At 41.3% G+C, this 16,502-nt stretch overlaps 1 protein-coding gene across 1 annotated transcript; it reads right to left on the bottom strand.

The window, feature by feature from the left end:
- Positions 1–1,138: 1,138 nt before the first annotated feature.
- LOC137284759 (autocrine proliferation repressor protein A-like) lies at positions 1,139–13,869 on the bottom strand. Its single transcript, XM_067816726.1, has 14 exons — positions 13,304–13,869; positions 12,518–12,632; positions 11,616–11,727; positions 11,160–11,276; positions 10,566–10,658; positions 8,368–8,457; positions 7,402–7,531; positions 6,650–6,767; positions 6,015–6,102; positions 4,953–4,991; positions 4,711–4,799; positions 4,068–4,161; positions 2,909–2,974; positions 1,139–1,661 (listed from the first exon to the last, which is right to left on the bottom strand). The coding sequence occupies exons 1-14, from the start codon at positions 13,485–13,487 to the stop codon at positions 1,542–1,544; spliced, it is 1,455 nt and encodes a 484-aa protein (XP_067672827.1). The 5' UTR covers positions 13,488–13,869; the 3' UTR covers positions 1,139–1,541.
- Between the last annotated feature and the right edge of the window lie 2,633 nt (positions 13,870–16,502).

Below are 16,502 nucleotides of genomic sequence, written 5' to 3'. Positions count from 1 at the left end.
CTGCCTATCCACAGTTGCCGCATGTAGAATTCAGCGTCAAAGCATTGTTCATGATGTCTTGTCGCCATGACGAAGTGATTTTTGCCATAAGTCATGGTATGAACAATATGAACCCGACATTTTCACCATCAATGTTAAAGGATATAACCTTTGTAACTGTCTGATCCCGTCTTTGTTACAGTTAGTAGAAGTCACCTAGGATCCATTTTAGTAAAGATAAGCACCTCACGTTCGTTGTATCCTTTCACTGCCCTGACAAGCAGCATTCCAGCTAGGTCATAAGGACCCTTATTAAAATAATCAAATTTTGGCAAGACAACCAAGTGATTGGTACTTTTATAGTTGTCACATGTCAGGGCAGTAAACAATCAAGTCTAATTCTGACTGCTTGATCTGTGTTCTTCCACATTATTACCACGGGTAGCAGTTAACCGATTTCAGTTTGAATCTTTAGGCAATCGGGAAATCAGTGTGAATGATTTCACCAACTTGAACAAAATGGGCGATATATTCTCAGAAAGTGATTCCAAGACCGGGCATGGTCTTATTGGAGGAGGATCGGAATCGACATCTTTTGGAAGGTTTTCGGAGTCTTGAGTCTTAACGAAGATACTGTTTTACGTAGAGGCATTAGTTACGAAGTCAGTTATTTGAAGCACGCAGAGTATATGGCCAAACAGCGACAGAGAAACTGACTGGTACGTACAGCCATGAGTCAAAATGTGTGCTGCGTCGAACTGGTGGAAAAGACATGCAGGATTTACTGACATCACCATGAACGTTTTGCGGCTAACTGACACACATCAGCAGATTTGGTTGTTGCCCCTTCATGTTAAAGATCCTGATATCCCGTTTGAAAATAGCAAACCTGCTAAACGACTCGAAGTAATGGACCATGCTAACAAACGTCAAGACTTCTTTAGAACTTCAGTGTGTAGGTTTCTCCGATGCCCAAATGTCTGAACAAGTCCTTTATTTGTGCCATTATGTGTTATATCCCACACAGACGGTCTGGCTGGCTGGACCTTCCCTTCTTTTTCTTAAGAAGCACATGTTTAAACTGAACACCGATGGTATAATTGACATAATTAAGTGATATAATTTCTTGAATGCTCATTATGGATACGAAAAAAATATCTTTGCCATTTTCCTATTCTTTTATTTCAACAATAATTATATTGAAATTAGATAACCGTTTCATGTGGATAGTGTAGATTCAACCATGGCTCATTCCAAGGTACCCCTAGTCTACGAATAACACAACCATAGCATATGGCACTGACACATCACATCGTGAGAGTCCAGGCAGGAACAGGTTCCTGGTAACGTGTAATTGTTTCAAGGATACCATGATGGTTCCAGTGATCAGGTCCAGTGACTGATGTGTGTCACAGCACTCGAATGTCGTCTATTGTTGCTCAGTGACTAGTCGACTAGAAAAACCTAATATAGTGCGGACTGTGGCGTTAAACATAGCACAAAACAAACAGGTCGACAAGTAATAGTCGAAACACTATCAGGTTATCAAACATTTTAGGCCGTCAGACAAGTGTTCCTCGGCAACTTTCTCCACTGCAGTCTGGGAAGGGGAAGGTATCGGGGATGATCTGGCTCTCAGTCGTGAACTCAAGCACAGAGTCGTTGACACCACGAAACGTCAGCTGCAACATCACCGCAATGAAGCAACTCTTCGTAAATATGAAAATGGTTACGTATATAATTATTAACCATTTCTGTACTACATGGAAATTACCCCATTTCGTGAATAAGGGTAACACAAAAAGAACACAATGTTTATTAATTTGTCTGATATTAAGATTTTAGCTTCGGACTGGTTAAGGAGAAGGCAGTTGTTTTCCAAGTACCTTACAGTCTAGGAGAAAAAACTTTCATACCGGTGTGTAAGTGTGAGTGGATGGATTTACACCGTTTTTAGCAACACTCCGGCAATATCACTGCGGGGGACACCAGAAATGGGCTTTATGCATTGTACCCATGTTGGGAATCCAACTGGCCTGGGTCTTCAGCGCAACGCTTTAACCATTAGGCTACCCCACAGCCCCTATCCTTTAAGAAATCATTCGGGGTACATTTATGCATCATAAATTGCACATCTTACTTTTCAGAAATGAACCACTGCTTATCCAAATACATTTGATGAAAGAATTTCCTCGTTTTAAGCTATGAGAATGCAATTTCAAAATATGGAAATAATCAGCAAATAAAATTCACTTGTTTCGTAATGAATCCCGACATCTGCATGTTGTGGAAGACGAAATAGTCTGTCGTACAGACCCTGAAGTATATATATCCAAGAAAACCCACGCAAGTCTAGAAAATGTGGCAAGTCTAGATTTCCATAGCTTCAGGAAAATTAAGAAAGTCTCAGGGCTCCATTTCATTATATTATTATTTTTTCACTATGAACGTTTTTTCAGTAAAATACGTTCATTTCAGAGACTAGCTGTTAGTCTAGAAGACGAAACGAAGACAGCACAAAATATACAAGGCATTGCACATGACGTATGAATGACGACGTGGTCAGCTGGTTGGACCCATGTTGGTTGATAAAATTGAGGCAATAATGAAAAGTGCTCAGCTGGTGGAAGTGAAGCGCCTCCCTCGTGCCCTCTGACTTACTGTAAATTAATATAGTGAATTGGGCCTACGAAGAGTTAATTGGAGTCCTGTTAAAGCTTCCTGAATATTTCCGGCGGTTGGGTAGCCTAATGGTTAAAGCATCCGCTCGTCACGCTGAAAACCAACGTTCGATTCCCCCATATAGGTACAATGTGAAGCAAATTTGGCGAGTTATATATTCTCTTTTTGTGATGCCATGACAGTGTAGGAATATTGCTAGAAGCGGCGTAAAACAATACTCACTCACTTACTCAGTGGATATACGTACCTGTATAAAGAAAGCTCTCCATCCCTCCTCGGGGTTTTCAAACTCTACCACATACGTGTTGTTACCCTGGAAGAGGTAAACATGCAGACAACTCAGCAGCTAGTATACCGGTACAGCAGGAACTTCTCTTAGCGATAATGCGAACACCTAGTGTCTGCAGTGATTCAATCACAACAATCACTGTCTGTTACGAATCTGTTTCGGCAGCGAAGGATAAATGTATACTTGCACAAAGGTCACAGTAATCACATTCACGTTTTGATTTTACATTTTAGGCTTAATATCCTTTTTCATATTTTTTTTCCTTATCAACTTGCGTTTAATACTTTCATGTGCTGTTATTGGGAGCTTTGACCCGTAAAGGTCCCGGGGTAGAATAGGCCTTCAGGAAGCCATGCTTGCCATAAAAGGAGACTATGCTTGTCGTAAGAGGCGACTAACGGGATCGGGTGGTCAGGCTCGCTGACTTGGTTGACACATGTCATCGGTTCCCAATTGCGCAGATCGATGCTCATGTTGTTGATCACTGGATTGTCTTGTCCAGACTCGATTATTTACAGACCGCCGCCTTACAGCTGGAATATTGCCGAGTGTGGCATAAAACTAAACCACTCACTGACTATTATGGGCTTTACACACACCAATCCTGTCAGAAAGTGTCACAAAGTCCAGTCACTATGCAGCTAGCGTAATTATCTTGCCGTGGGACAGCAGTAAAAATCTTAAAGTGCTACATTAAAATAAATGTTACTTTCATTTCATGAAAATATATAAAATATTAAAAAAATATAACAGCGCCATCTATATCCAGTCATTTAAAAAAATAACACGAATTAATCATACAGACACACACAGACACATATATATAATTAATTAAGAAGGGATGGGATGTCGAATTTACAAGACTGACGAAGCCAAGGAGGAAACAGATGATGAGAAATTAAAGTAAAATTCGACAATTTGTTCCATTCCTTTGGAAACGGTTCATCTGTATGGATATACGTATTACTTTATCTCATATGCATTCAGTGCATTGATAGCGGCTTGTGGTATGGATGCAAAATACAATATCCCCTACAATTTTTAATGGCATAATTGACATTTCGTGAGGTTTACATCATTCCATCCCCTGTGTGGGCTTCACATGGACAACACTTACAGCATATTCTGTGGACTGACTGTGCCAGACTACTGGATGGGGGAACGGTTTGTCGGGGTCGCCAGGGGTGCCCACCAGCAGACGAAAGTCACGCCTGGAATATAATATAACACGCCGAATCTGTGTTATGTTGTCATAGATGTTTTAAAATTAGGCGTCTGATGTTTATTGAGTGAGTGAATTTTATTCCGCTTTTAGCAATATTTCAGCAATGTCACGACTGGGGACACCAGAGATGGGCTTCACACGTTGTACCCATGAGGGGAATCGAACCCGGTAACCACTAGGCTAACCCCACTGTCCCGATGTTTATTAACACTCTCTTGTAAAGACATTCCATCAAAAAGAGAATCTATCATTGGTCAATACCATCTGATATGAAGGTGAGCCAGTAATATAGTTTGAATATTGTGGGAAAACCACCACTTTCTGTCATCTGGATGGTTATTTTCCTTTTCAGTGGAATGCTATGTTTTAGCTGATTTTGGTAGATACATTGGATTATGCTCTTGTTTCCTGAGAGCTGTCGAATATGCACCCAGCCATTCAGGGGAGGTAACCGTTAAAATGTTCCTTTTAATTATAGGCATAGATTATATCTGTGTGACAGAATGAGGGAATGTGCAAGAATGGCGTGGACTACCTTTCTCCTCCTATGGTCTTGGCCCAGTAGGCAGTCACAGTCAAAGGCTCCGTCTCCGTGGTCACGGTTATTTTGCCTCCGTTGGCGGTCTGCAATGTACAGCATGTGTTGTCCAGAAGAAGTGCATGGATAACTAACGGGAAACTGTTCCCTCCATTACAGTTACGTAATCAATATAAAATACTGCAATGGTGAATCTGTTCGTTTATCTAGATTCCTTGTAGTATAGTAGTTCTACTCACCAGTTCTCGAACCCAGGAAAACTTCGGTAGTGGAGTCGCCTAAAAGAAAGACACTCGTTCTTATTAACAGTAAAATACCCGTTAACGTTATACAAATATTCATAACCGTTTTATACCAAAGTAGACCTCAGAACAAAGCAAGCAAAGTATTCGAATCTACCAGTGTCACCACATGTGCCCTAAATGATCCTATGATTATCAAGAGACAGTTCTTTCATCGGGAACATTAGAGTAGGTAGAATAGTCACCGGCTTCTAAATCTTTGGTATGGTTAATCTACCGTAGTTGTTTATTGGCGTGATGATATTCAAGCTATAAGACGGTGTCTGGTGGTATGAGCAACGATACTCACAGAATATGATGACCAAATTTACGACGTACATAGGCTGTTGGTGTAGTATATTAAGCGAGAATCACAGTGTAGTTGCCACATACGACATTGCGGGATTCATCAATGCATACGTGTAAGTACTGAAAAGTGTCTTTTTCCTTAATCAGCTAATATCTAAGCTAAACAGATTGAGTGTTTGGTTAAAGTGAATTTTTCGATCCTTTCCGACATGATCCGATAACTGTAAGCTGAAACATCAGTAGGGTCGTGTTTCACTTAGAAACAGCGTTAGAAAGACATGTATAGGGGTACAGACCCTACCCTATTACTATAAGCCTTTTGTATAGGGTACGCTATAAATGTGTAAGGACCTTTTATATGGTAATAGGGTAAGGTCTACACACCTCTATGTCTTTCTGGCGACCATTTCTAAGCGAAACACGCCCGTGTGGTAATATTTTCGTCAGTTTACACATGGACAATGTCAAACTGATTCCACGATGATTCCTGTATGATTCCACATTCAGCATTACTACATTATTCCAGCCTAAAAACAGTCAAATCTGGATCAGAAAATACAGTCATCGATATCCACAATCCTCATCATCCCCGCTCCTTTATATTAGAGGCGACCAAGGTATCTATCCTGACCACCGATCCCTTTGGTCGCTCCTTGCACATATTGCTTCAGAACTGTTATGACCAAGTCAGTACACTTCACGAATCCTTACCGACATAATCGACATGAAGAAAGCTCGCATGGTAAACAACAAGCTGATCTCATGTCCAGCGCAGCTATGTTCAGCGTTCGGTAATATTCTGGAATGCAAACATATAACACGATCAACATAATGAGAATGTTTACAATAAGTGCACACTGATCCTGTTCTGGGCGAGGTATAGTGCGTTGTACTTACAAATGATCTTTTCTTCTCATATAGCAAGTTTTGTTTATTTGATTGCTTAACGTCCCACTCAGCAATATTCCAGCTATATGTCAGCGGATTGTAAATAATCAAGTCTGAACCAGACAATCCCGTGATCAACAACATATCGATCTGCGCAGTGGGAATACGATGACATGTGTCAACCAAGTCCGCGACCCTGACCAGTCGACCTCTTACAGCCATAGGCTGCTGAAGATCAGTTCTTACCCAGATCTTCGCGGGGTTCATCTAGCAAACACACGTCTTTCTATCATTATTTAATCATATGGTCCAGTGGATTGTTAGAAAGACCTACTGGCATAAATCCGTACAGTATTTACGACCTATGTCTCTATTCAGTGATCAGAAGCATTATGAAGTCATTTATATAAAACTTAAACGGGGTACACATAAAGCTTCCAGGACGTTATATGACTCACCTGAGGTATTTCGGTCCATTGAGGTCTTTGTAGTAGTAGTGAGAGTCGTCGGGAAGGAAGAACTCGTCCCCACCTGTACTGATGATCAGTTTTGGCATGGTAAGCTTGTCGTTGTACGCTGGAATGTATACAGACAATATGAACATTGCGTGGTTTGAAATTACGTTTATGAGTGAGTGAGTGAATTTAGTTTTACGCCGCACTCAGCAATATTCCAGCTATATGGCGGCGGTCTGTAAATAGTCGAACCTGGACTAGACAATCCAGTGATCAACAATATGAGCATCGATCTGCGCAACTGGGAGCCGATGACATGTGTCAACCTAGGCGATGGGGTAGCCTAGAGGTTAGCGTTCGAAGGCCCGGGTTCGATTCCCCACATGGGTAAACTGTGTGAAGAATATTTCTGGTTTCTCCGCCGTCATATTTCTGGAATATTGTTAAAAGCATACTGTCGGTCAGTGTTGGTTTAAATATATTTCACATTTTATAGTTTCATATATTGTGTAATATACTTCCTCAAGGGATACTCGCTGTTTCCATAATGTAATCAAATCACACTGGGACAGTGAGAGAAGTATTTTAAAGCATCGGTTCCACTGGAATGATTTGCTAAATCAGCAAATGTACACATACGACTGTTAGAATCATATTGACATCTTTGTTTGGAATTACATGAATGGATGGACTTGAGGTGAAATGAAGGTCCCGTTAAAGATCATTGCAGTTATAAAGCATGAGGATATATTTACAAATAGGGTCTATGATGTCGGCCATCTTTTGGGTGTTGGGGTTGTCTAAAGACTCCGTAAAGTTCAATTCATAGTAGTCCTTAAACGCAAAAGTCCATCCTCCATAGGCTCGGAAGTGATGGTGAAGATTCTGAAACAAGCAAAGCATTCTTTCATGGAGACATCTGGAACATGACGAGGATACAAAAAAAGGTGAAAAAGAGACGTCTTGGATGCTGGTAGTTGTTTCCCTTGGGTGTGCCAGAAACCTGCGATGAATTTCCAAATCATGTTCCAAGTTTGTCGGGACCCACATTTCACTGTAAGATTTCCTCACACTCGTACATGACCCAAACCAGAACAAACCAGAACAGCCTTAGGATTCCAATTCAGGAACTCCTCCGTGACCCAAACCAAAACAGCCTTTGAATTCCAATTCAGGAACTCCTCCGTGACCCAAACCAGAAAAACCTTAGGATTCCCAATTCAGGAGCTCCTCCGTGACCCACACCAGAACAGCTTTAAGATTCCAATTCAGGAATTCATCCGTGACCCAAACCAGAACAGCCTTAGGATTCCAATTCAGGAACTCCTCCGTGACCTAAACCAGAACAGCCTTAGGATTCCCAACACAGCAACTCCTATATGACCCAAACCATGACACCTACGGGATTTCCTTCTACACGAATTCGACACAGTGAGATCAAACTGAAACACTATTCAAAGTGTTGTTGAACTCGTGAAACACAAAGAGAAAATGTTTCTACTTTTGTCGTCACTGGCACACTCAAAGGGAGCAGTGGTTACTTACATGAAAATATTTCTCTTGTTCCCCCATCTGCACATGAGGCCCGAATATCGAGAGTATAACACAGCTAATGTTAACCTACAAAACAGTCTGAACTCATTTTTATTCTTACTCGATACCATTGAGGGGGAACACCCCGACGGGGACACAGAAGTTTGAGAAGGTCCTGTAAGTCATACTTTGACCATATGTAACAAGTCCATGACGATGGGGCTGATTCCCATCACCCTGGGGTCCACGGCTGCGGTTGTCCACGTCGTCCACCCACGCTGCAACAAAAAATATACAGCAGACATGATTATAGCGAACGCGGTAGACATCTGTTTATATATACATCTATCACCAAGGTATATCTGTCTCTGAGATGGACAGGCTATACATTTTGAAGAAACATTTCGAGTGTAGCCTACAGCCCGTTTGAGTCACAAACGGACCGAGGAATTGCAAATTTTATCATTGTACAAAACTGCCACATAAATATAAACAGTACATATATTTATCATTTACTAATACCCAACAGCTCTCGGATATCTGAAAAATTTCCAGACTCCATCAAAACTAAATTGTTTAAGAAACTACAGTTGCTATCTGTTGCGGCGGGGTGAAACCGCAGACACGAAACAGCCACTAAATCGTTGTGCACGGGATACACATGTTTGATAAAAAATGAAGTTGAATGCTGACGTGAAACAGTTGATAATTAAAGTGTACGATTTTTTTCCGTGCTGAAGCCGAAAGGGGCAAACAATTTTATGCCATCTATAAATTCCGTAAGCGGACATCAAGAGTTTTACTATTATCAGCAAGGGTACCGACAAATGATCTGGAACAAGAGCATTGTGAGGGTGATGCGAAGCAGGTAGGGGTCGTGTCAAAATCACACAAATTAAAACATTTGGACAACTTTGAAAATAAGCTTGTAGGGCAATCTGTCAACAAGCTCTATTCTGAAACAAATACTTGTCGCTGAAAATTAAAACAAAGCATTTGAATCAAGAACACAACCTCGGAGTATCAAAGTATACACTCTGGTGACTCTTTTCGGGCATCCTTATAAGAAAATTTGGGGGAGAATAGGTCAGTACTCTATGAACGCCCTGATATCGTTGGCTTGAGAGATAATTTTCTCAGGGTAATAAAGAAGAAGATCGAGGAAGGGTTCGAGCCAGTGTACTTGAACGAGACCTGGGTCAATGCCTCGCACACTGCCAGCAGTCAGTGGGTACCCGACGGGGGTGATAGGAGGTCACATAGAAAGGTGCATATAGGGAAAGGAGAGAGACTAATGAATCTCCATGCTGGTCGCTCAGAGAACAGTTCACAGATAACAGAGACAACCATTCCGAGATGAATGGTGCGGATTTCCTCGATTAGGTTAAAAACAAGTTGGCACCATCTTTTATCGTAATGGATAATGCCCCATACTACAGCGTGCAATGCCCCGACCGTCGAAAAGGTGATATGATATCATTCCTCGACAAATTTCAGATCGCACGGGCTTCAAAGGCAACGAAGCCATAGGTATATGAGATAAAAAAAAACTCACAAACGTAAACCTTTCAACAAAGTTGATAGTTACATAAAAAGTAAGGGTCACGATATTCTGCGACTTCCACCCTATCACTGTGACCCCATTGAAATGATATGGGGTATTGTCAAAGGAGAACTTGCCAGATTAAACACAGCTTCTAGATAACGTGACGTAGGGATTTGGGCAAAACTGTCAACAAGGTAGCTAACGGCATTGAACAAGGTTACTGGTCTCCGGATGGCTTACGGCAGGCAACTGTGGCACCACATGCCATCACTTTAAGTTGAGACAATGACTCTACGACAGACGAGGAAGCGAAGGTTCTCCCGGAATAGATTTTCAGATGTCCCCAGCCATGACTGGCTGTTCCGTTTCTTTGGTTTCACCCCTCCGCTACAGATAACAACGTTTGCGTTTTCAGTGATGATAGTTTCTTAAACAGCTTTTTTGGTGGAGTCCGGGAAATATAAGAGAGCTGTTGGGTATTAGTATATGAAAAACACGTGTACTATTTATATTTATGTTGCAGCTTTGCAATATGCAGGTAAGTAAACTTAAATTAGGTAATTTATTCGGCTTCGGTAGTGGGAGATAAACCTCTTAAATCTTAAGCAGATGGAAAATTTTATTTACTGGAAAATTTACACCCCAAACCAGCCCACCAGATCTGATGAAAATATAAGACACTATGTATATAGGGTTAACATGCACTGGGTGCAAGTTGGTAGAAATATGAGGCTGAATGTCTCAGTTTCGGGTGCAAGCAAGAGTACAAGTTCTAAAGACTTAAATTGAGCCCTGCTGTTACCATGGTATATCAGCATGAATGTTCATTGCATGTTTTACCTTTGAAGCTCCGGCAACATAAAACTTGTCTATGTTAATGTTGAGTAGACTTTGCGAAAAGTTGGCTATGGTGTCCATCCCTCTCACAGAGGCCTGGAAAGGAGAAGAGAAAAAACTGAAGTTAAACGTGCTTCAACAAGTAAATTGTTTAACTGTAATCAAACAGGAATTCAAAATAAGTGACTGTTATTGCTGGTCACCAATATTACGAAACATGACTCCATTGCACGAATACAATGGTCTTCCGCTTGACGATTGAAAGTTTAGACCAAGAATATTGTGAGTGGAGTACACGCCGTTTTGAACACAGAATCTCAGTTATATAACTGACACTGAATTTCGGGTCAGTGACTAGACTAACGTTTAGGTCTTGAATATATATAATTTTGGAAATAACAAATAAACCCATTTAAACTGAAAAGGGCCCCAGTGATTCAGAACCTTTGGCAATCAAGTAGTGACTGAGAAGAACTAGCCACTGACTAGCTGATCCCGTTATGACTAAGGGACGTAAATCTACACACAGATACGGCGCCTAGAACGAACAGTAATGATCGATTTGTGCACATCTGGTATATATGGTGCATCCATTACCTTAGTCATAGGGAAGCGGAGTAGGAATTCCGGATCAGAAGAGTTGACCTGCACAAACGTCTTCCATGTCCATGCTATCACAGCGTCCTCTGACCGTGCTTTGTGGGTCGGGTCGGCCTGGAAATATATATATTGCATGACAAGTCCGTTGTTGAGTGATCCTTTCATATTGTATGTTTCCTTTTGTAGATTTTGTAAAATGTATCACCCTGAAATCCTGAAACGCAGCTTGAGCCCATGGCCTCCAATACAAGGGAAATAATGATTGACTGATATTGTATGTGTGTGCTCGTATGTGTACGTGCGTGCGTGCGTGCGTGCGTGCGTGCGTGCGTGCGTGCGTGCGTGCGTGCGTGCGTGCGTGCGTGCGTGCGTGCGTATGTATGTGTGGGGTATGTTACTTGGATGTGGGCACATTCTTTTCAGGAGTGATAATACTTTGTTATATGTACTCACCAAGAATGTTGTAGGTTGGTTTGGTATCATTTTCAGATCTGCCCCAATACATCCTGTACTGGCTGCCATCATGGTTGTGAGAGAAACAAAGTTGTCCTTCACGCTGGGTGGGCTGGAGTATAATAATGTTACATTGTAATATTGTCGTTCTCACTGTGAGGGCTGGATAATTGAAACGTCACATGGTATTGTTGCCTTCTCACTTTTAGTGCTGGATTATAGAAACGTTACATTGTAATATTGCCTTTACATGGGACGGGTTTGATTGTAATAATGTAACATTGTAAAACTGTCCTTCACACAGGGAGGGCGACACATAAAATATAACATTGTTGTATTTGTTTTCACACAGGGCTGCCAAATATGTGATAACAACATTGCAATATGAACTGTGTGCAGACGCAGAATTTATTGGCCTCTGTTTCTAAGGTCGTGCATGTACTATATACCTTGGTTGTGTACAGGTGCAGAGCCGAGCAAGACCTCCAAATAAGAACATTATTTGAATCTAAGAGACAAACACAACAACAAAAATAGAGACAGAAATCTATACCACTAGGGCGGTAGGAACTCGCGGTATCTGTAGTTAGAACATTAATTATGTCTAAAAGGATCAATGAGACCTTCCGTGAATTCGTTGTACCTCTCTGCGCAAAGCAAGCAGATATGCCACAATCTTGTAGAATAGGGGTCACAAAGTGGCACAGGCTGTAAGCGTTTATCCGTCTTATGCAGACAGACCACTGACAACAAAATCTAGTCAAACGTAGATTCGAACTCTCGACTAAATGCTCATGGCAGCTGAGACATAAACTCTCACCGGCCACTTGTAGCCACGTATCCACTGGACCACCCTCCATGTCCCCTGCATGCCCCCAACCTCTACTCCCGTAGGAGCTTACCCATCATGGTTGGAGCCGCCATCGATCAAGATGAACGCTGAGTCTCTGAATACCAGCTTATCAGGAACTGTTATTGTCAGGTAGTGCCACCAAATGGGGTTGGTAACCACGGTCTCTGAAACACGGACAGGAGTCAATAAACTGTAAAATGGTAAACAAATTAAACTCATTTTGGCAGACACTACACCATGAAACGTACAAAGGAGTGAGTGAGTTTGTTTTATGTCGTTATTAGCAATATTCCAGCAATATCATGGCAGTGGAAACCAGAATAGGGACTTCAAACATTGTGCCCATGTGGGGAATCGAACCTGGGTCTTCGGCGTGACGAGCGAACGCTTTCACCACTGGGCTAGTCCACCATCCAACCTACAAAGGAACCACGCTAGGTTTCTGTAAGATTTCACTCATGTGTCACTTGATTGTTAAAACCCTGATTGTACATGGTTGTACTCGCGCTATCATCCCCTGGATCACACGCGCTACATCCTCGTGGGGAGAGGTGATAGACTCTAAGCCGGAGGGGGGTGGGGTGGGTTGGGTGGTGTAAGTGTTAAGCGTTCGCTTGTAACGGGAAACAGCGAGTGAAACCCATTTCTGGTGCCCCTCGTATCGCTTGAGTATGCATGAAATCGGCGGGAACTATATTCACTCACTCACACACATGTAAATCTTTGTATAAGGTAACCTTAGCGCAGTGTTACAGAATGGGAGTTCAGGCTAACCTTAGTAAAGGTTGCCTCGTGAAAGGAGCACCTGATATGGAAATGAGTAATTAAGTCTTACCATCTTTCCACTTCTGAGAAGTCATGTTGAGAACATACAGGGTGTAGTCGGGGCCCCTGTATGTGTGGTCCTTCAGCACCTCATACGTATAGTGGGGATCGTACCTATTCACATAGTCCTCTAGCACACCGCCATGGGCACAACGTAAAGCCAGCACCAAAAAAACAACACACCTGAACACCATGGTGCTGACTCGGCTCGCGTCGGCTGTATGTGTGAGTCCCCAGGGAAAGTCGTTCAAACCACAAACCTGATTGCTGGTCACAAGATGATATGAGATGACACGATCAAACGCGATATACAATCATTCGACCGAACTTTGTCTTATATTCAGACTGATAAAAGATGAACGTCGTATCTGTCACAGTAAAGAACACTGAGACACCGATATTGGTTATTGAGAGGGTTTGCTTGAGCTTCGTCATAGTCACACGCAGTTTTTCAGTGTAACATACATTTGCAACAGGAGGAAGAGGGCCCGGAATTGCGTATACCTGAGTATGTTGACTTTACTTCCGCGTTTGGGATCGTGCACAGTTGCGCCATTATATAGGGGGCGGGACTGTAAACGTTAGTCGACAAGGATGTGTAGACTGAAACGGTTGGTTGGTTGGTTGGTTGGTGTTTCTGTTGTGTAGAGGTTCGTGGGTATTTTGGGATGTGTGTTTATAGTGTGAATATATCTGTCCGTTACGATAGTAAAATGCATGAACACAACATTCGTCGAGCTGGAGACCTTAGCTGAATAACGTATTATTCATTCTTTAGGGTGGTGGTGTCTTTACACCTTTGTGGGTTAGATTGTCTAGGTATATACATCCATACATGTACATCCGTCCATCGGCATGCATTTATCCATACATCGACACACATACATCAATGCATACATACATACACGCCATACATGTATGACTATCCTTCCATCCGTACGTAGATGCCTTCGTACGCACACACATACATTAATCCATACATTCACACACATACGTCAATGCATACACACATCCATGCATCAGCCCATCCAGGCACACATACATGCATGCACGCACGCACGCGCACACACACACACAAAATTAAACGCATGTATTCACAAACGTGCAACCTCTAATTTTATTCCGTTCAACAAATACACGTCTTGACATCATAGAAAAACATACACTTATAAAATAAAACCATTTCAACAGCCACAATAATCAGTAAATCAATCCGCAGACCTTCATATTCATCATGTCTTTCAGTCAAATTGGGATGATTACGCAAAATATATAAATATTAACACGCAACAAGCTTGCACTATCTCTTGACTGGTGATTTTAATTTTGTTTGTACACAACAAAAGTCTCAGTATAAAAACATTTCAACAAAGTACCATAGAGGCTTCTCTTGTTTTCATGTTCACGTGAAAATCTGAACATGACACGATGTATGCATAAGTACTGTCAACTCCTCTTCTTGTCGCCATACATAGAGTCAAATATCAATCGTGTATCTCCCCCTTATCACCTGTTGATCCATGAGTAACACTCGCTACCCTGCATCAATTCGTCAGCATTCGCCGCTTTTGCTAACCGGCTTGTCCGGGAACAACACGAGAGGTCGCAAAGGCTCCGTACTATGGACTAAGAAATGTCTAATCGCATTGGTGACAAACACAATGACAGCCGATGACATATGTTATATTTGGGGTTACGCTTTCTTAGGTAAGTACAGATTTTAGTACTTTTGTGGTGTTGGTTGCCATCTGGGGTTCGAACCTACACCCTTGCACCAAATCGCCAGCACACTTTTTCTATAAACAGTAATGGGTATTTTAAGTATTTTCAGAAATAGAAGATGGGTCGTTCAGCTCTGACGATGGATGCATAGTAAAGCAGTCACCGTGTGTCAGTGAACTTTAGAACCCGATAAGTTGTTGTTGAAGCGTATGTAATGAAGTAGATGTGAAAACCTGAAGAGTTCCTTCCCTTGGATCATCTCGATAATGTGTTGAGCACAACCGCCAGTTCACTGTCGAACGTTTTATTTTAATTTTTTTTTAATTACCGGGTACAATGAATCGTTATCTTCTGGCACACAGCACATCCGACTGGCTACACACTAAGATATATATGTAAGTGCTTATACCGAACATATGAACCAATAAACAATACCAACACCCCTCAAGCCCAACAGAAGTTCCTGGCGAGTAGGCTTTACTGTACTAGAAGAATCAAGTTGTCTGGCGCAGTGACTTGGCTCTCATCGCACCAAAACTTGCTGCTCCTAATGTCAGTAAGAGTACTGTCTGGGTCAGAATTATGGATTGCTGCCTGGGAACTCATGGGAGTTTGGTATTGTTACAAGAACGTATTTTTTGTGTCCATGTGTTAATATCTGTAAATATGTAGTGTTGGTAGTTGAGTATACTCATTTATCTGGAAGGATGTGTGGCAACAGGGCATATTTCTCTGTTAAATACACATATTCGCCGATTTTAGAGGGGATAACCGGTGTGGTTAATGTTTAAATAATTTTATTTTAGCTTTTATTGCCAGAAGAAATAATAATGTTGGAAGATTTTTGGCCAGATGGTTTCCTGTCGTCCATGAATTAACCCTGAACGACCACAAATACATACCACTAATACTGATATTGATACTGACATCTAATGTACACTTAACCCACTGTATGTTTTTTTAAAGCTCTGTACCCACTACACTGGCATATGTAATGTACTCAACTTACTCTATTCACCCCACTTGTTGTATGTACACTTACTCTACTATAATGCTTTTTCATATCTTTGTTCTCACTATAATGGGAACAATAAAAAATATGGGGAAAAATGTTAAAATAATGATATTATTGTTGCAATCATTCATTGAAAGGGTATTTCTTATTTTGGGTGATAAATAATAAAACGAAGGCAGTTAATCATTGAATTAACTTATGGAAATGTATCATAATATTCTTAACTCAGACGTATTGAAAAAAAAGTATGGGAGAATATGTCTTAAATTGCCAAAATTATTACATGTATCATCGCAAATTTTACACACTACCTTGTACCAGATCATGCAAAATGGTCAGTCTTACATTAGCACAAAATCAAGCAGACAATAGTCTGTTTACAGCGAAAACGTAACCAATTAATTGAACTTACAAAACTTTACATGAAAAAAGTGAAATCAAGATTGCGAACCTTTAAAAAGTTACCTTGCCA

Source organism: Haliotis asinina, chromosome 5, assembly GCF_037392515.1.
Source record: "Haliotis asinina isolate JCU_RB_2024 chromosome 5, JCU_Hal_asi_v2, whole genome shotgun sequence".
Classification (NCBI taxonomy): domain Eukaryota; kingdom Metazoa; phylum Mollusca; class Gastropoda; order Lepetellida; family Haliotidae; genus Haliotis; species Haliotis asinina.
The sequence above is the reverse complement of the archived record's forward strand: the minus strand, read 5'-3'. Positions and strand labels throughout refer to the sequence as shown.